At 33.8% G+C, this 21,931-nt stretch overlaps 1 protein-coding gene across 1 annotated transcript in view; it reads right to left on the bottom strand.

The window, feature by feature from the left end:
* LOC128988657 (transcription factor HIVEP3-like) overlaps positions 1-21,931 on the bottom strand; it is a 66,466-nt gene that overhangs the window by 955 nt on the left and 43,580 nt on the right. Inside the window, exons 4-14 of the mRNA XM_054410152.1 lie at positions 21,042-21,353; positions 19,302-19,466; positions 15,191-15,284; positions 13,322-13,442; positions 12,664-12,799; positions 12,173-12,275; positions 9,317-9,543; positions 8,814-9,003; positions 7,840-8,218; positions 6,029-6,215; positions 5,167-5,415 (exon numbers count right to left, since the gene is read on the bottom strand). Coding sequence (XP_054266127.1) covers positions 5,167-5,415; positions 6,029-6,215; positions 7,840-8,218; positions 8,814-9,003; positions 9,317-9,543; positions 12,173-12,275; positions 12,664-12,799; positions 13,322-13,442; positions 15,191-15,284; positions 19,302-19,466; positions 21,042-21,353 — 2,163 coding nt within the window. The remainder of the gene's footprint in view (positions 1-5,166; positions 5,416-6,028; positions 6,216-7,839; positions 8,219-8,813; positions 9,004-9,316; positions 9,544-12,172; positions 12,276-12,663; positions 12,800-13,321; positions 13,443-15,190; positions 15,285-19,301; positions 19,467-21,041; positions 21,354-21,931) is intronic.

The raw sequence follows: 21,931 nt of genomic DNA, 5'->3' as shown, positions 1-21,931 counted from the left end.
AACCACGTTAAAACCGTGTACAATTCAGATCAGCTAGTTTACACATATAAAGACAAAGTTTCTTGCAGTTTTAATGTGAAAAATCATCTTGTAAACAAATTTTGTGTGACCAAAAATGTTTTTATTCCATCATAGACCTATACGATATGCATTTTAAATCCGATAATTTTACAATAAAACAGCAATTCTGCAATTTTTATGATGTGAAAAGCGTTGAAGTGAGATTTGCAGCCGATTCGCACAGACGCACACTGATTATAAGTAGCCTACAGTAGAGAGAGTAATAGTCAATTGAGAAGTGTATAGATAGACCTAGTCAACGATACCAACTTCCATAGCATACCTGCCTCTTCCATAATTATTATCACCACAATACAACTACTATACACAATTTCCAGTAGGTCTGAATAGAAACGACCTAAAATAAAACGATAATATCCAATAAAATTCACAGTACACATAATTTAACTTTGGTGTCCTAACATCAAAACTAATCGTCACACCTATCCTTTTAGTACAGTAAAAATATGTTTTGACCCAAAAAAAATTAGCACAACCGGGGAATTTGGTACAGACGTTGGGTGTACCTTCCTTTTGAACATACTAAAAGTCCCCTAAAATTGAAGCTGTGCTACGGCCGCCATATTGGAAAATGGCGGCATATTTCTGTATTTTTCGCTATAGTGACTTTATTATTAGAGATACATGAGAAAGCTAAATATACAAAATGTAGGTCATCTAAAAATACACATTTTTTGTATTTACCAACTTTCTCTAAACCCAACGGTTTTTGAGTTATTTGTTATTAAGTATATTTAGTTTTTTTCGATTTATCAAAAATAGGTGAAACACATGGAAATTGACCGTTACTTTCAAGGATTATGATAATTTATCATATTTAGTTAAATAGTGTGATACTATAAAATCTTAAAATTTAAGCTTATTTCATGAGTAAAACAACTCCGCCACAGCAAACCTGCAGACTCAGCAAATTTCCATTTGATTGGATGTTTTATTAATTGTATTTAAATAAAATTAGATTCAACAGGTACCTAGGTTTCTTGCTACAGGTAGGTTATTACAGTGTGTGTTTTTTTTTAGTAAAATATCAATACCTTACTATAAAATAACTAATTTTCCAAGTTTGATCAAAATATATCTATAAACAAGCAAACTGCAACAGTTAACTAATTCACAAGAATAGCATGGGAGTTTTAAATTTGCAATAAACAAATTTGAATATACAAATTTTAGTTGTGTTTACTTAAAAGATGGCGATTATTCGTCACGATTAGAATATTAACCAAATGGGGTTTCAAAAGGAGATGGAGCCTGTTATTTAAGTAATATTAATTCGTACCAAGCACCGAAAATGTTGTATGCAGTAAGGTAATCTACCATATTTTGTAAAGTACGCAATAGCCATATTAATATTTTATCTTCATTTTTACCCATTTAATAGTTAACATTTTAGTATTTTGATGGCACCACCACACTAACTAACTATACTTGACATCCCATTGTAAATTTGGAAGGGTGTTTTTCGTGTCTAGTTCATGTTGGTGACTAATTAAGTATGGTATAGTATGGTTAGTTTTATTTATCAAAAATCGGTGAAACCCATCGCAATCGACGGTTACTTTCAAGGTTTACGACAATTATTCATCCCACTTAGTTGATATCAGAGTGATAGTGGTAGTGCCATCAAAATGTTAATTTATTAAATGGGTAAAAATGAGTATAAAATATTAACATGACTATTGCGTAGTTTACAAAATATGGTTGATTTCCTCACTGCATACAATATTTCCGATACTTGGTACGAGTTAATATTACAGTACTTAAATTACTTGCTTCATCTCCTTTTGAAAACCCCTTTTGTTAGTATTCGAATCGTGACGAACAATCGCCATATTTTCAGTAAACACAACCAAAATTTGTATATTTAAATTTGTAAATTGTAAATCTTAAGCTACCATGCTATTATTATGAATTAGTTAACTGTTGCAGTTTGTTTGTTTATAGATTTATTATGATCAAACTTGGAAAATTAGTTATTTTATACTAAGTTATTGATATTTTACTAAAAAATAAACACACTATAATAACCTACCTGTAGCAGCAAACCTAGGTACCTGTTGAATCTAATTTTATTTCAATACAATTAATAAAACATCCAATCAAATGGAAATTTGCTGAGTCTGCAGGTTTGCTGTGGCAGAGTTGTTTTACTCATAAAATAAGCTTTAATTTTAAGATTTTATAGTATCACACTATTTAACTAAATAGGATAAATTATCATAATCCTTGAAAGTAACGGTCAATTTCCATGTGTTTCAACTATTTTTGATAAATAGAAAAAACTAAATATACTTAATAACAAATAACTCAAAACCCGTTGGGTTTAGAGAAAGGTGGTAAATACAAAAAATGTGTATTTTTAGATGACCTACATTTTGTATCTTTAGCTTTTTCATGTATCTCTAATAATAAAGTCACTATAGCGAAAAATACAGAAATATGCCGCCATTTTCCAATATGGCGGCCGTAGCACAGCTTCAATTTTAGGGGACTTTTAGTATGTTCAAAAGGAAGGTACACCCAACATCTGTACCAAATTCCCCAGTTGTGCTAATTTTTTTTAGGTTTAATGAATTTTTCTCTTATTTTTACTGCACTATTTATATCAATTTCACTGCATTAATTTCTAAATAAATAAGTGTAAACAAAGAAAACTTAAAACAATAACAGTTTGTTTTGAAACAGTTGTTTGGTCCAAATAACATTCATTTGAAAAATAGAACTGGTAACATGTAGCAGGAATATAAAAAGTAAACACGCTAGTAAAGCTAATGACGTAATTGACAATGTTTATTATACATACCGTTATCAGTTCTATCCTTAATAATTGCCCACCCTCATTGAATAAGTGTACATCGTAGTTTCCCATGTTAGTTAATTTAAACTACAACATATTCATAGTTGAAATAAAAGTGATATTTTCACGTTTGGGGGCGCTGATTGGCAACCCCAAACGTAACCACACTGAACACGATTTCATAAAAGGATGGTTAGGTCAATGTTGACGTTGTGTTCAATCTTTGTATAAAACTCGGCTGAGGTTGTGGTGGTAATTTAAAATCGTGATTCCTGATTATTCTTAATCTTCTTTTTATGACATCAATATTTCCGGGCCTAATCCAAACAAAGTTAAAGCAGACAAACATTAATTGTAAACAAAAAGCTACCATGAAGAATTAAAATATGTAAACATTGTTATTTTTCTATTCTTTCCTCAAAAAGTGGAATAGTAAAATAATTTGTATTTATCCTTTTTTATTAAGACTCGTGTACAGAGCCTCGATTTGTACTGTGGTTTAATTAATTTTGGTTTGTTAAACCATTTTAAACTGTGGTCTAACTATCTCTACTAATCTTACTTATTTCCTATAATCAATGACAAAATAAGAGTAAATAAAATAACCTCATAGTTCCATAGTGTATATTTAACCAGCTGTTAGTTAAAAAAATTATATTGCTCTAAAGCAAATCAAAGATTACAAAGATTGCTTTAAAAAAATAATTTGAACATCCTAGTATTTTACTATGTATATTTTAATTAATCTGTCATCCTCTTACAGAAGAATTGAACGTATCAATGATTTGCATTACACATAGTATATATAAATAAGTCAACCCTAAGTATGTCTTTACATTTCTATCCAAATGCTGAATTTGTGACACAAAAGCTGAATGTTTACAGCTGTTATGTTAAGCAAATTATTTTATGCCAAAAGCTAGTTTAGAATCTTAGCGTCGGCTGCTAGACTTTTTAAAAATTAAAACTTAATTTCTAAAAAACTGGGATCCTAAACTAAAATTATGGCTTCGACATTCCCTAGTTCTCAAAATTATCTTTCTTTCAACACAAAAATCATTAAAATCCGTCGAGTGGTTGATTCAGAATCGTGAAATAAAAAAACACAGTTTCGTTTTAATATTATAGATGTATTTAAATAAGGAAGTGTTATTAAGGAATACAAATAACATGCTTTTCTTAAATTGTTTTGGAAAACTTCAAATACAGTATCATTATAAAATGATACCAAGCCAACACTCTACAGGGTTAAATAAAAACACAATAAGGTGGACCCCTAAAGTTTTTAAAGTATAGAATATTTTTTTAAATTTGACTTGAACTATACTTTATACAATAATGTGAATATTAAAACATTGTAGGCTAATGACAAACACTGACAAAAGGCGATACGAGCCGGCAAAGCTGCAATGCCCGAGCAGAAATGCTACTGCTTATGTTGACGTTCTGCAGACGACATGTCTTATACGTTAAAATAATACCTATAACGATTATAAGTATAATTTTATGAAAACACAAATTACATGCTATTTTTGCTTTACTTTCAACAGAAACATTATTGTTTTTATTGTTTTCCTACCGGAAATAAAAATTATATATATTTAGGCCTGAACCGACCTCGGATGACCGGGGCTCGGATAATCGAGAGTGGTACTGTACCAGGGATTTGAGCAAACAAATCAATAAACTTGTTGTAAACATTCTAAATTATCCCCCCACAAGTTAAGGTAGCCAACTCATAATTTAATTCAATATACATCATCAACACAAAATACGAAAATACTATATCACAAATAAATCTTAGACTAAATAAAATTTATTTCAAACTCTACACTGTCAAAGAGTTTGGTTAAATAAAACCTATATGCTGCTCCCTGATTCCATTAAGTGACCACAATTTGTAAGCCTACTATGTGAATAAATAATAATTGAAGTAGCTGCAAACCATGGACATGATTTTAACGTAGTGATCCAATTTTGTTGCAACTTGCAATACATAAAACCAGTTAAAGAAGGTCTACTACACGCTGAAATTGGAATTTACCCTTTTTTCCTTGACATAATTAAAGAAAAAAAATAACAATATGAAGTTGGTGATTCATCCCTTGTCAGAAAATAATCAGATAACCTAGTGTTTAAGGTTCGTATTGTTTAGTGATTTATTAAAAATCGTTCAACATTATTTTTATTGATTGTTTAAGTTTTTATCAATCATAAATGATTCGAAAAATTGTTGAAGATATTCAAGGAAATTATTGTGACTGTTAGATAGGACCGAGAAATCTTACCTGCAAACTCTCCAAGGAGTTGTCACAGTCAGTGGTGTCAATGTCGTTCATATTGACCCCAGACCGTTCCATTTCAGCGTACGTTCCAAACGGAAGTTTGCCAAGACATTCGAGTTTCATGATATGCATCTTGGAGCGTAAGTGCTTGGCAAGGTGTCCGTGGATGCGGAACGCAATCTTGCAATCATCACACTTGAATGGACGAGGGTTCGCAGTCGTGGCTGTTCCAAACGTCGAGTTCATGCTGACCTAAAACGTTGATAATATGATTATTTGGTTAAAATTGTAGTGATTATAACTTTAAAATTATTTAATTAGCTTGGACAAAGAATGATTTACGTAAATTGTACCTCCATGCTTTCAAGAATTGGAGAAGAAAAAACAAAGTATTGTTTGTTTGTTTCATCAAACGCTAAATGACAGAATTGGGTGTGAACATTGGAATGAATTGAGCAGATAAATCTAGATTAAACTTCAAATTTTGATACATTGCCTTACTTTGAGGTGTCTATACTTTGACAAAATGTTTAACATACAGAAAATATTCATCATTGATTGATTGATTGATAAATACACTCTAAAAAAACAAATCTATTAATAGTGATGAAAGAGCTGAACCAGATTTGTCCGTCCGGAATTGCTTTTACTCACCAATGGCCTTAACAAATAAACTTCAAATATATTTAATTTTTTTACTGTAAACCGCTTGTTACCATGGACTAGTCTGTCTGGTGATGTAGGTCACATAGGTAAACTAGTGAATGATAACAGCAGTGATAAGAAGTTGATGAAACCAACAAAGTCTGCCTTGTCAGCCCTAACCAGTACTGAGCCGACATTCGGTAAATCCACATCAACTGACCTTGTTGAGGTGAGAGAGGCTTCGCTGGTGTTTCTGCAGATGACCTTTAGTGCGGAAGCTGACCGCGCAGGCTTCACAACGGAACGGCCGCTCAAAGTAGTGGATGTTGACGTGAAGCCTCAGCTGGCTCGGCTTGGAGAACACCTTGTTACAAATATTACACATGCTGCGGCCGTCCTCCAGAATGCTAGAGCAAGAGTTTCTATTGAGTAAAATGTGTAATTAAAAGTATAACTGACATGACAGCTATGTGTGCATATCATTTGAGCAATCGCCTTTATACTGTAAAGTTGTGGTTCTCAGACTTTCTATTGCAACAATAACTGCAAGTTTTTAAATTAAGACGTGGACGTTATAACTCTGGAGCCCCATTCCCAGGACTTAACTGTCATTTTTAGCTATAAATTTACACAGCCTAAATATACATTTCACATACATTACATAAACAAAAGAAGAAAAACAGGAATGTTTTAACAGTTAATGTTTATTAAAGGAATTTTAAAGTAAAAATTGAGATCAAATCAAATTCAAAATTCAAATATATTTATTTGTGATAATACAACATCTTGGCCTCGCCAAGTTTACTAAACTTGTCGGCGAGGTCCAATTTGTAACATTCTGAAAGATGAATCATTGTCTTATTCTTACATTTTTTTTACAAATCTAAGTTCATATTCGTGAAAATGTTTCACACAAAAACGAGAATTGTTTTAAGATTGACCGATGAATAGCAGGAAGCTATTGTTGCTTACGCGGCAGATCACATAGGATCTTAGAACACTGTATGTATTATTCATTTTTAATTGAGCTTTCGTAATTATTCTTGCATCCAGCCATATCACATTTATCTGGCATGCTGTAGTAACAAGTTCAATGGCATTACTAATTATTAAGCGTATTAGAAACGCGATTATGTACGTCTCCTCCATTCACTGTAATGGTAAGTCGACCACGCACCAAGACACGGATGCGACGTTGCCACTTTTCGCTCGCCGCAGCCTTGTATTAGAGGTGGCTGTGATAATGGCCATAAAAGTAAATTAATTTATAGCAAAAAAAATAGTTTTTTATGATGGTCGTGACAAAATTTCGTGTTTTTCCATCAAAGATGCTCTATTAATAAAAAATCACCAAAGATATTGCGTTACCATGGACATTTTATGAAACTTCAAATGTTAATGAAATAAAAAAAAAATAAAAAAAGTTTCAAAAAACTAAACAAAAAATTTTAAAAGTGCTTCTCCTGAAAACGTGCGTTTTTAAATTTTCACTCCATAACTGGTAAACTTCATAAACAATATTACTGTTCTATAAATAAGTTAGGTAATGACTTTGGAGTTGAGTACATTAACCCTCCACAAATGACTTTGATTTTAAAACTTGAGAGATGAAGTTTTTTTTTCTCTGGAAAAAGAAATCGTTGACAATGGAAATATATGTTCGTATTTATTTTAATTGATGGGTGTGAATATTAATTTAACTGTAAAATAATGCAAATAATAACAAAAAAAACAAGAGGTGACACCCAGAACTGAACTCAGGTAACCAAGCAGCGTGAGAGGTGAACCACGGTGGTGGTAGTGGGGCCTGTGAAACGCGACTATGTCTAGGGGTGGGTTTTTGAGAGAGAAATGAGGTCAAGTTGGTTACTAAGATGCAAGCGAGGTACACAGTGACTGATGACCAGCAAAAACACATAACTAAAAAATACAAGCGCTCAGAGGAAAACGATGCAAATTCATCTTTCAAGGGCGAATTTGTTCATCTCAACAATGGATGAAATGGATAGTAGTGACTGATCGTTGACCCACCTGACGTAGCTGGGGGAAGGTCCACTAGAAGGAGGTAGGAACTCAGCCTGAGGTTTGTTGGAAGACGCTGATGTCACGGGAGACTCATTAGCAAGCGTCTTCCTTGCGTCAGATGTTGTTTGAGCCAGTATTCCCAGAGCGTTCTCCTTGGCCACGGATATGTTGTGGTTAGTGTGAGGGACCTCTATTGGCACAGGTTTGTGTTTGTATTGGTGTTGTTTCATCCGTGTATCCTGCACAGCTCTCTCAGTAAGGTAGGCTTGAAGCAATGTAGAGTCTTCACTGACTGCAGCTGTGGTTGTGGTTATGGGCAACCGCTCCATGGTGGAACACAGAGAAGCTAACAACATGGCCGCATCACACGCTCGCGTGTTCTTTTCTGCAAAACAATTTTAAAGTTTAGTTAGTTGAATGATTGAGAAACTTATACCAGGTTTCTTTTCAACATAAACTATTGACTTAAATCACTGAAACATCTTTTATAATAAAAAAAAAATCAGTGTCTAGCAATAAGTTTGGAAGCTGAAGGTTTTCATGCAAACACATTTCCTATCACAGTATAAAAGGGAAAAAAATATTCCTTAGATAAGAGTTTGAATGTACCGGGTTTCTACAAGAGCGCTGTACAACTTTGTTTTGTAATAAAACATATAGGTACCATTACAATTGTGCATATTAACATATATATATAACAGCGCACGGCACAATAGGGTGCACACAATGCAACAACGTGATGATTAAATTCCCCCCATCAGATATCATTTTGTTGTAAACCTGAAAAAGAGCTTCCCATAGTTGTATTTAAATAGAGATATTTTTGTATGGTAGATGATATTTAACATTAATTAAAAAGTTACAGCCTTTAAAATGTTAGGCCTACTAATCTTTTGTGGACACACGGTATTACTTCAGAATTTAACTCGATGTCAAATTGGCCAACATTCTGTTGAGAGCATTCCTATCTACCCACGCACCGGTGGGTTTGCTGCTAAGGTCGATCGGTGTGGACTGCTTGGACACTGTAGGCTCTGGTTCAGAGTCCCCTGAGTCTCTGCTTGAAGGGAAGTAGTACCTAGCAGCCACACCCTTCTCCCCTACATTGCCCGTGGGCTCCTCCACTGCTCCCTTGGCTTGGACCCTGGCCAGACCTGTATTCTGGGAGACCTAGAGACAGATCAAATGAACCCATTAACATCAACATTGTAGTCATAAGCAGGAAAAAGTCCATGAAAAATGTTCCTTTCTTTTCTGAAATCACTGCTGTTTGATTAAGAATCTCAAAGGGTTGAGAAAATTTTTAATTTCTGATGTAATTACTATTGCAAATTTAGGCTAATTAATTTATACAATGTCCATTTAATCGTGTGATGTATATAACTTTGTTTTGAGTTATTTCGGAATAAACAACCAGTTTAATGATGTTACTAAAAGTTTTTGAAGACTAAAAGTTCTATATCCAAAAGTCGCAGAGCCTCACCTTCTCCCTCTCTCGCTGGGCACTGATGGCAGTAAGTGTAGGTGTCTGTGGCTGGGTGGGCACCTGGGAGTAGCTGTAGGGGTAAGTGCAGGGTCGTCCACTCACTGGGACTAGACCTGCGCTGACCTGCTGCCGCTGAGCTACTGACTGCAGTGTCTCACTGAGTGTGAGGAGCGAGCGAGCTGCTTCCCTCTCTACACACTCATCCCCCTCTCCTTCCCCCTCGTCTGGGAAGAGAAAAGTATATTGTTAATTGTACTACCATCATTAAATCTGTGATTGTTTTACGGTGTTCATAAAATATATCAGGCCAATACATATTTTCAACTATTTTCAACCTAGGTAAACATCGTTAAAAGCTGCCTCCAACACATTAAGGTTTATATTAGTTTGATTTGTTCTTTTGTTGTATTTTAATGATATTCCATGTTATAATTTTTTTTAGTAGTACCGGTATTATGTGGAATAAATCATTCATTCATTTATTCATTTGTCATTAGAGTAAGAACAACAGATAGATTTTAAGATACAGTCTAACCTTTATATACGAACCTCGATATAACGAATTCCTTGATCAGGGTGTCTACTACATTCTGGATAAAAAATTCATGGACAATTCCCGTACATTTAAGGACTTTTGTCGGTGTGATTACAGAATAATATTCCTGATTTGTCAAACTGTATTAATCTTGTTCTTCATTGTAGTTGTTCCAGAGAAAAAAGTAAATAATAATAGACAAAAATTAAATTTTTTTCAAAGAATCAAAATACCCAGGCCTAGGCCTAATTATTTAGGAGGGCCTATATAAACTGAGTAACAAACAATGAGGTTATAATATCAGCAAAGTCACAACAATATCATCATTCTAGTTCATAAGATTTAGATTGCTTAAAGCATACAACGCAATAAATAAATATGGGAAATAAAAAAAATTGAAACCTGAACGCCAACAATGTACAAAGATACAGAAAATGCAATGACATAATTTGAAACCAAGTAGGCCTATGTAGTGATAAAAAATTAATGCAAACAACAATGCTTGTGGTTTTGTCAATTGAAAGATAAAATATCCATAAAAAGGGGTTAACTTAACTTAACAAAATAAGACTGTAGATTAGTTACATGTTTTATATGAAACCATAAACAGTTTTATGGCACTAGGCAATGGCCAGCGGCAAATTGAATGTTCAAGTCGAAAGTACAAGTAAGAAGTGAAATTTAACAGCTATCATAAAACCATTATTTCCATGATAAAATATGTTTGGGATCTAATAATGATTACTCTAGTAATAAATAAAGAAGTTGTAAAGAAATAAAAGTGATACAACTTTTATGAGCTAAGCTACTACTGAGTAAACAGTTCTTGGAAGTACTTGATTGTCGTGATAAAATATTAATGGGTTTGAGACTGCTAATGGGGTTTTTATTGCATAATTACTCTAGTAATAAATTATGAAAATGTAAACAAACATCTGATAAACCTTTTATGTGCTCCTAACCAACTAGCAATCGATAAAATTATGGCCCATTAAAAATTTAAGGACATAGTCTGGCATTTAAGGACAATTCCCGTACATTTCATGGCCAGTAAAAAATTAAGTACAATTCCCGGTTTTCCCGGATTTCCCGGTTGGTAGACACCCTGTTGATATAACGATTTTTTTTTAATCCCCTAGAACTCTCCATAAGACACAATGTATATTTTACCTCTACATAACGAACAAACCATAACAATGACCTTGATTTAACGAATTTTTCGTGATTTCGGCTAAAATAAGACACCTCAATATAACGAATTTATCATTGTCAGAACCTCTACATTGCGAATTTAACCTCTGCACAACGAATTGTCTACGTCTTTCCCTCGATTAACAAATCCCCCACCCAATTATTGTTTTGGGAAAATCTGTTTCTTTATCAAATTAAATGGAAAGGTCACGTCATCGCTTGCGCTAACATTCGTCTGCTCCGTTTTACATCTTTGTCTGCTGTCGCTGCGCGCGCTATGTTGCAACTGAGAACTGGACTGATGACAACGTAATGTTTAGTAAGCTGTTATTGGGCGATATGGGATAACTATGGTGAATTGTACAATTTTTGGATAAAGAGAGAACTAATAAAAACAAAACCAAAGAAAAGAATAGCAACATCGTTATCTTAACATTCCTTTTACGAGTGTTTTTATTATCCTTAAGTTGGTTATGATTATACACTTTTATAGTGACTTATCTAATAATTTATTGTTTTCAATACGATTTGTTTCAACTAGCAACACCTATAGTTAATGATTATTATTGACATTCCTCTGTTGTGATAAATCAGTACTGTACTGTAAGTAGCCTACCGGCCTATCACGAGTAGTAGCTTACAAAACTTTCTACTGTTTTGTTTTGTTCTTTACATAGTTTATGACTACGCAATACAGTGTTTGGCTAGGTTTTAGGAGGGTTAGAACAAGCTGTGATTTTAAACTTACAGTTTTTAACCTGTACCAAGGTCAATGCCATTGTCATGATTGCGCAATATTCAAGATCCCTCCCCTTTATTTTGCCAGATAATTTAGGTTCTACTGTACAATGTAAACACTGTACTGTAAAGTATTGTAGCCTATGCTACTTTAATTGTATTTTAATGAGGTCAAATCCCGACCTATATTGACCGACGCTGGTTCTGAACCTCGTCTTAGCGAAATTCCTACAAACCTAACCTCTATATAACGAACCTCGTTTTAACAAAATCCTTGATATAACGAATATTCAGTTCGGTCCCTTCAGATTCGTTATACTGAGGTTGGACTGTATCATAAAACTTAAAAACTAATTTTGTATTTTTACAAAACTTTTCATCACAAATACCTTCATCATCCTCATTGTCATCATCTGTGTCATCTTCTTCTTCCTCCTCCTCTTCTTCTTCAGACTCCTCAGGGTTGCCACCTTGACTTTCCCGGAGAGCTTGCTGCAATACCAACATAAAAGCAGTTAAAAATAAATCATTCACAACACAGACGATTTTGAAATAAGCATAACATAATTTATTAAGGTTTGGAAATTGATTAGAAGTCATGAATAATATTGACATATTGTGACAAAAATGAGTGACAATATTTTATATAGTCATTCATAACCGGTGAGTAAAAAGTCCTTCATGAACCCAACTTAAATAAGTGAAAAATATCCAATCACGGAGATTTGGTGTTTTCAACATAATTTGTATGGGATAAAAGCTAGTCTGAAGTAATTTTTGTATCTTTCCAGGATAGATCATAAGTCTAAAAATGACTTCTGCAGAAAAATGTTGCAAGATAAAGCTACATGAACAGAATTTCTACAAACGGTTGACCAACCTGTCTTGCCAGAGCAACCTCGTTCACGCATGAGTCGTCTACCGAGGTAGGAACTGGCGAAATACCAAGGTCCACACACTTCTTGTAGTGAGCTTTCGACTTCATGTGTTTCGTCAGGTTTCCTTTGGTTTTAAAACTGAAATGTTCATACTCCTTTACAATTGCTACATTGGTCATCTCTGTTTGATTAAATATATTTACCATTGACTATTGGATACTGAAATTGTATTGATAGTCAAAGCTATTACCCTTACCCTCAAATATGTCACCCTCAAATATGTTAGCTATTACCCTCAAATATGCTTTAGCAGATTGCACCAGATAAGTAGTTATGCTGTAGTCTTCTTGGCAAAACCTAGATTCAGAACTAATGTACTGTCTTTTTTTAGGGTTCTCAGGATCTAAATCATTTGTTGTTCAAAGTGTTTACTTGAATTGCTAGTTTGATGGGATGATTTTATCAGTATTTTAAATATAAGTAAGACTATTAATGTAAAATTAACATAAAATAATACAGTAATCAATTGTTGCTTGTCAGTTTTAGTAAGGACATTATTTTCACAAATTTTAAAGTCACATTTAATAACAATCCCAAAAATGTTAATAGATCTCAATATTATATTGAGTTAAGTGTAAATATTGGTAAAAATTGACCCACCTGAATTTGCAGTGGACGCAAGTGAATGGCCGGACGTCTGTGTGTGTCCTTATGTGCTTTTTGAGCATTGAAGGTTTCTTACACCTAATTCCACATTCTTCACACACATATCTTCCTCGACCTGTAAATCATGCACTGGTCAAAAATCAATGTTCCATAAAAGGGTGTGTTAAGTATTCCAGTTGTGGTTTGATTAAAGTGTTACATCACTACATCATTATATCAATATTAGTGTTTGTAAATAGTTTTGAAATCAAATAAAAACAACCTTATTTTCCATTTGTCTATCAGAACGTTTATATCAAGGAGGTTTAAAATTTTAAATTTAATTTATCAAACATGTTATCCATTTTTATTACCCTGATAATTAGACTAATTCGTTAATTACAAGGCAAAAATGTGGTTCGAATTCCCCTATTAACCCCCTTAGGCCCCTTAGTTGCCTTTTGCTGTATTGGCTATTAATTAACATCTGTGTCTAAGGAATATGTCGGCCTTAGTCCCTTTCAAAACTTAAAGGTTGGGCCACTCATCCTGCACTCATCTCCATTAATTCTTGACTTAAAATACCTACATTGGTATGGTCGCCATTTCAAAGTAAAGTATTAAAGTCAATCAGTCAATTATTTAAGATAGAGACGCCACTATGTGCGTATTTTAACCCAAATATGAGTGAAGGATGAGAAAGTATTAATTTATTAGGTTAGTTTAACTCTTTGATTATAACACTAAAAGCTGGTTAATTTAATAGATTGACGTACTATTATCACAGGCTAAATAGCCTATTGTATTTTTTATTTTATCTTTGTATGGATTTCAAGCGTCTTATTATGTTGTAAGCGTTTATCTTACAACAAATGTCTTAAGTATTGGTTAATTGTGAGGTAAAATAAGATATGGGCTAACAAACACAGTCAGTAGAGTAGCAGTATATTGTATTTAACAAAATACAATCAATATTAGGACAAAACTAAAATGTAAAATAATACCCCAAGCCAACGTTCATGACTCCAGGCTCCAAAGTAACAAAATGTTTGCAGACCACGTAAGCAGTGTACGAAAATCACCGAGAAGTAAAATATTTCTCGGTGACGAAAGTAAGATTGCATAATAATCAAAGACCCACGTCTTAATTGCCACAATTAAGTCTATAGGGGGTTGGTTCGTTACCTTAGTTCGTTATCACTGAAGAGGCCTAACGAAATTAAACGATAACTGATAACAACATATTATTAATAACATAATTGTTATTACTTGTTCAATACAAATTGAATGATTGATAATACATTTAAATAATAATGAACTCAAATTTTTCGGCCCCACTTGCCTCACGGCCTCTCTGCTCACCGTTTCCCGCTCACCGGTCTGCGGGCCCCCGAGGCTCCCGGGCCCCTCCCCGCATTGCGGGCCCACCTGAGTAAGAACAAATCAAACACTTGGGAAGATCATGAACAATCCTCTGGATTCAATAACTATATTTCTTGACTAATGATGGATCTGTGATGTTTGGTGCAAATCAAAGAACTCTAGTCATTCATTTGTTGACTATGACTATTACATATGCCCATTATTATTGACAATTAATTTAATAATTCCTAGCCAAACCACCAATTTCAAATACGACGGCTTGGATTTTTAAAAGCTATCGTGCAAAAAGAATAAATTATAAGGGAGAAAGGAGCTATTGAACATGGGACATTACGATTTAGCTGGTTTTGGAGTAGGTAAAATGGATAGATAAATGGAAATTACATAATTACTTCATTGTGTTACTATTTAATAAAAACTTTCATTAGAGCTGGAGGAAAATGTGCATGGAACCCTCAGCTGATTGAACAATGGTGTACAAGATGTTAAGTGTTAACTCACCTCTGCCTCGTACATAGATGTAATCCTCATTTGACTCAAAACCTCCAGCAAATATCTTCACTCTTTTTGGCACAGCTTCAGAGGATTCTTCTTTCTGGAAAATAATATCATTTGTGTCATCAAATTTTATCTCAACTACCTGGTTAAATTATATTTCCATATTTGATATTGACTTACTATCACTAAGTCATAAAGTATGACAACCTACTTATTACTGACTTACTTTACTAAGGAAAAAAGTATGACAGGATTGTTACTGACTATGACCAGCTGGTTTTTATTAGAATTGTTCTGTAATATGCATTGTTAATGTTGTTCTATTCACTCACCATCTATCTATCCATACTGTATCTATATATATAAAATCCAATGTATGTTTGTTTGTATGTATGTATGTTTGTATGTCCTTTATGGACTCCGAAACCGCTCGACAGATTGTAATGAAACTTTCAGATATTATTAAGCATTATTCAAGGATGGTTTGTGTGAAGTTTGGTGCAGATCCGTCAAAAGGGCTCCGCCCTAGTGGCTCTGGAATTTTCCATGTTAACCTTATGAGTACTCATATTTAAATGTAATTAAAGAATCTTAACAGCTGGTTCAACTAATCAATTTGATTCTGTGATGCTCAATAGTATTAAAAAGTTAATAGGTTTACAACAGGGTGCAGCACTATTATTTTTTTCAATTTATGACAACAGCTAATTTGCAACCAAAAGGTGAGTGAGCGTAGCGAACAAACTTCAACCTGGAGGCGAGTTAGCATAGCGAACGAGCTAAGCTGTAGGCAAGTGAGCGCAGCGAACGAGCTCCAACCTAAAAGTGAGTGAGCGTAGCGAACGAACCTAAACCAGGACGTGATTGAGCCATGCGAACGAGCTCATCTTAAAAATGAACGAGCTTTTTACATATAACCACATTAGGACAGGAAGACGTCTGTCGGGCCAGCTAGTACTTAATACAATAAGGGTTTTCTCTCTTAAATCCCTTTTTCAACCGTTCACTTAACTGATTTTTTATGATTGAAGTGTCATTTTAAAGCTTATGATCTAGCTGTGTGACAAATTCTAACTAATTTCTTATAGCACTTCGCCTCTTAGCGTTTGATTAATTTATACAGTTTGCTTGAAACCAAATATCCAGTGAAGCTGACCAACTTTCTTTATAAAGGGTTTAAATGTGAATTGTAATTTAACAGCTGATCCTTCAGTTGAATGTTTGACCACTGTCTTTGTAAACAAGAGACAAAACATTTTTGAAAAAAAAAATTTTTGTTCCTTTTTTTACAAGTGTACAACCTGCTTAAGGTAGGTAAATCACTCTTTATGGTGTAGAACTTAAATTAAAAAAAAAGATTCATTGTGAATCAGTTGTTTTATTCACCTTATAAGTTATAATTGTCCTAAACAAACATAACTTTGAAAGGTAAGAGCTTGAAGGTATTACTTTGTTCATTTTGCCTCGGAAACAAGTTTTGGACCCTAACTGCGCAATTTGCTCACAGGTACCCTTTTCTATTTTATTTGTCTTTCTGTTTCATTAATCCTGCTGGGTAGGTTACATAATTCCAGGAGGGTTCATTGTTTGTAGCTTTAAAGTAAATTTAGAAATAATAGTATAATTAATCGTATTTGCTCCAGTAGTGTTTGAAGTAATTATTTAAGTCTACAGATATATGTTGAAGATGAAATCCAGTGATTTTAGGAGTACAAGATTATATGGAGGGGGGGGAAGAATATGGAGCTGTTGTGAAGTTTAATATATAAGCTGTATTTTTAGAAGAGGCTATATGAAAACACGAGTTCCTCATTATAATATGAAGTCACTAACAATTTTTGTTAAACAAATGATGATACATCTTTGGTGCCTAATACTTTTAGAAACAGGGAATGTGCTGAATAAATCACTGTAAATTCCTAATTGTCTAATCTAAATGAGTATCTCTTCACAATTTTAAAGTTCCTACTTGCTTTTGTTTCTATGAATTGTTATCCATTTTGAGATTAAGTCTGCAATTACTGGCATGACTCATTTCCTGACAGTGTTAGGGGATGTTTTGTTACCAACTCATATTGTGATATCAAAATTTTATCTAGCCAATAACACAAAGCTGTGACTATTATAATATCTCGATAAATTAAGTATTCTATCCTCTTTGTTGTTTTGTAATCTTAAAAGTTTTTAAACAATTGATTGGCTTGGGGTTTCCGTCTTGTTTTTATTGAGTGTACTTGCAATTTATTTGCTGGATTGGAGTTTATATAAATATTTTATTTCTTTGTAAAATCCTATTCCCTAATTTACTTACATTTTGATACTGTAAGCTTATAATAGTAGTGTATTTACTATGTAAATGCATTATATAAAAAAATGTGTGAAAACATTAATTTGTGAAGCCTATATTATAAATTGATGGCTAAAATGTCTTCTGCCTCCATTCAAGCATGACCACTATCACAAAGTCCTGTCTGGCTAAAGTTCGTGAATGTGTACTTCTAGCATTATATGTCTTCACTCAGAAGATTGGATTCCGTTGTGTGGTTTTTGTCTGCTGTGGAGAGCATCCTTCTGTTTAATAGCACGAAATATGTGAATGGGAACCTCCGATAGTTAGGGACTGGTATACACTTGGAGACAAAGCCCTTTTTCCTCCAATTAGCACAATTAACCGTATCGGTTTGGAACACATCTTGGCAATGTAAAGTATATCCTCTACGTTCAGAAAAGACTTCTGATTGCCCACCAGAAAACAAGTATTGGCAATGCAAGCACATTTATAATCCCCTACGGCAAAACAGGAACACTCCCAGAGATCCTTTGTGTTCCCAGAGATCCCCTCCCAGAAGAGAGGGAAACACCTGGTTTGGCATGAAGAGAAAAAGAGTGGGGTTTGTATGGCCCATAAAAGATAGAATATTACAAGCTGAGACTGTACATAGTAAGAGGTAGTCTCAGCTCTTAAGAACTGCGAGTTGAAGGATCTCACAGTTTAGCTAGGTAATCCAAGTTTTCCGGCTCCCTTAAGCAAGGGGTCTATGCTCCCTATAATAGTCAAAAACCAACTACCTCTATAACACCTATGATGTATCAAACATTTAAAAACTTAACATGATTTTTTATTCATTTGAATAAGGTTGCCAGTTTGATCCTGAGTAATAATTACAGACACATTTTTAATGGTTTGAAACTTGAAGCAGCTGTTCTTGGTCATTGGACTTGAAATAAAATGGTCCTGGCTAATAAATCAGCTGATCGTAGTCAGTAACAAAGCCATTCAACACTCATCCTTCAGCCATCTTTGCCTTACACACCATGGTATGGTGTCCTACCTACGAAATATTATCTTCTATTTAACTTAAGCCTGCTACCAATATTTGTCAAACAGTATAGAATAGGGCCTATGTATACAAAGTAGTTGTTAAGTAGTTAAGTAGAGATTGTTTACAAACCAAGATAGGTAAGAAAAACAACTTATCAATACTATTGTTTTAATCTAATAATTGTTTCTATACAAAACACTTAATTCTTTAAATAATAATATTTTAATATCAAAAAATAGGAACTTTGAGGTGCTGGATTGATTCTTATACTAGAGGTGCTAAATTATTAAATCTAAACTAAATTACAAGGTCTAACTAAGTTAATATATTTTATGCTAAGTTTGAAGTAAAGCTGACTAACACATTTCCTGTTTTTATAGAAATTTGTGTTCTTCTTTTACACACTCTACTAATTAGGCTACATATTATAATTCCTGATTTTTTCAACACTGTCATCAAGTATTGTAGAAACTACATAAACCCATGAGTTATTTTTTATGATATGATTGAAGATTTGCAAGATGATTTTATCATCAACATTTATATTAATATCCTCATTATCCATTTCCCTATCAAACGTGTATTGACGTTCTCTTGTAGGGATGAATACTCTAAGACAACTACTATTCAAAACTATTTATACTTCAATCCAACAGACAACTTTAAAAAGTGAACGAATACAATTTTCAGTTTACAAGAGATTTTAGTCAAATTTGTTTTGAATCTGACATATTTTAATTTGTTTTCAGTCACTGGGTTATTCAATCGTAACAATGGACTGGTCAGCTTACATCAGTTGGTTGTTGACTAGCCAGCCAGTAACTGGAGTGAGTGACCACTTCGCCGGGCTGTGACTGCGCCAGGGTGTAGGTCGCAGGTCGGTGCCGAGAGTCATACAGCGCCATCACACCACCAGGGTCCAGTCCGAAGGGGTTAGGATCAGCATCTGAACACACCTACCAAGCAAATGGTGATGTGAGATTTATTTTGTAACCACAAGATGTTGGGAATTATGATTAGTTGGTCATGAAAAAAAACAAATTTATACATTCTAGAAACATTCTGAACTCTGGATACTGAAGCAGACATCCCATCTATAGCGACCAGCTGTGGCCAATTTTTTTACTAAAAAAGAAAATAGTTGCAGAACATATTTTCACCCTTAGTGTTTGTTACTGAGATAGGTGTGAAATAAAATATGTTTACCTCATTAAAAAAAAAGCTTATTTGACAGAAACCAGTAGGTATTTACATCATCACACTCTAACGGTGATCCAATTCAACTATGTATTTTTTATTTTAAAACTGGCGACAACTTCAACATGAGGATGGAATGTCTATCCATAATCAAAGGTTCTGCTGAAATTATTTTTGATATTATTTTTGATTAATAAGACAATGTTACCAATGAAAATAATCCTTAACATATCAAATATTACGGATTTTAAGACCAACCAACTAAGTATGAGACCTTTGTATTATTTTTCATGTATTAATATTTTGTGCAACAACTATAAAACCTATACTAAATAGTTTAATAGAAATATTATTTAAAAAATACTAGTGTTTCTGTTGCTCGGATTTGATTAATTACTAAGTATTAGAGGCGTTATTTTAAAACAAATAACAGTCATAATTTCTTATGACTTTAAAAGATTTGACTCAAAGATGATGGAAATACTCAAGATGTGCATACCAGATCGATATAATCAACATTTCTTGTAAATATCTCATTATTTATTTAAAGCTGATCTTGTTTTTTTAGTGTTTTCTACAAATAGCCTTACTTATAGCACATTAGGTTGTCCATAATAACAATAAAAAAAAAAAAAACATTTCTATTTCTTCTCCTTGGTGGTGTTCTATGACTATTCTATGTTTCCATAGTTTGCAAATCGGCTCTTTCAATGATTACTAAGAAATGCAGCACAGTGTTAATTCAGTTTTCTTTTTAGTATATCAAAATTATCCAGGCTCTGTCGCTTTTTCCCATTGTAATATTTACGCCAACCCTAATTCAAATAGTAAATATTTCATTTCAACCAAGTCAGTAAATGTTTGTAGCAAACTGTCAAATTAGCAAACTTATTGACTGTTTACAATTAACATATGTTCTTCTTCTTACTTTTAATTTCTGACAACAGCTGGAGTTTCATTACAATGTTTGTTTCCCATCTTAATCTTATGGAGAAATACAAAACTTTAAAGTGCCCCAGGGCCTCACTAATTATTCCCCTGAAAAAAAGTTTCCTGCACAACTTCACGTTACGCTCTTTCCAATGACACCAAAAACATGTCAATCGGTTCAGTAGTTTCGGAGGAGTAATTGTCACAAAAAACCTGCTTGCGTATTCAATAAGTACTATAGATTTTAATGATACTAGTAATCTTAGAAGTGATATAAATACAAAATAGATTTAAGTAAATGTCCTCGGTATTGGTTTTTCCAGTGACATGTCTAACTACTCAACAACTCTTCAAAAAACTACAATATTTCCTAGACTTTTCCACAAAAACAAAGCAAAACTCACCTTCCAGTTAGAGTACATAGAGACTTTGTTATGTTCCGGAGTCAGAGGGACGTAGATGGGCTGCGGCTTGTTGAGGGTACAGAAGAACATCCGTGTGGAACATTTGAGGCCCAGGTAGGTGTACGCGTGGCCGTTGAGGTACAACTGTCCGTACGACTTCCTCGGCCGAGGCGTCTCCGGGCTAACCAGTGACAACACCGGCGTACCCAGGGGATGTCGCTTTGGTACAAATGTCCCGGGTTTAAGTGGCAATGAGGTCGGCCGCAGGAACTTCTTCTCTGGACTAGATTCATTTTCATCCTCTGGATGAGACTGGAAACAAGTTTGACTTATTAGCGTTAATTTTAGAACATTATTATTTGTGTTCTGTTAGAAATTATGAGAGTTTGTAGATTTTGTTAAAATTTGAAGAGTTCATATTGTGTTGTCTATTGGATTCAATAACAAAAAGAAATGGATTTAGTTTACCATACTTTAAAATACAGGATTATTCATAAAGAAGAATGGTGCAAACCTATGGTTTGGTGCAAAACGGACGTACTAACCGTTTAGTTTTGCACTATTCTTTTTGAATGGCCCTGTATATACAAAGACTTATTCTGTATACGTTTGAATCTTAAAAGTGGGATGATTACTGGAATGAACAGTTATAAAAATTAAAACAGACAATTCATTTTGAGAGGTCCTAAGAAAACACTGGCAACATAAGCAGCACAATATATATTTTTTTAACCCCATTAGAATTGTTTTTTATAAAGAAATGTTCCAAACCCAGGTCTCAATTCACCTGGAATAGGCCTGTTGAACCTGTAGTCTAAAAAGTCATCATTGTGATTAAGGGGTGTATTATGAGGGATCAAAATCCTGTGTTTATGCTGATCAAAGTATGC

This window comes from Macrosteles quadrilineatus, unplaced genomic scaffold (genome assembly GCF_028750875.1).
Source record: "Macrosteles quadrilineatus isolate MER2022 unplaced genomic scaffold, UCM_ALF_1.0 Scaffold_3__2_contigs__length_128488019, whole genome shotgun sequence".
Lineage (NCBI taxonomy): Eukaryota > Metazoa > Arthropoda > Insecta > Hemiptera > Cicadellidae > Macrosteles > Macrosteles quadrilineatus.
The sequence above is the reverse complement of the archived record's forward strand: the minus strand, read 5'-3'. Positions and strand labels throughout refer to the sequence as shown.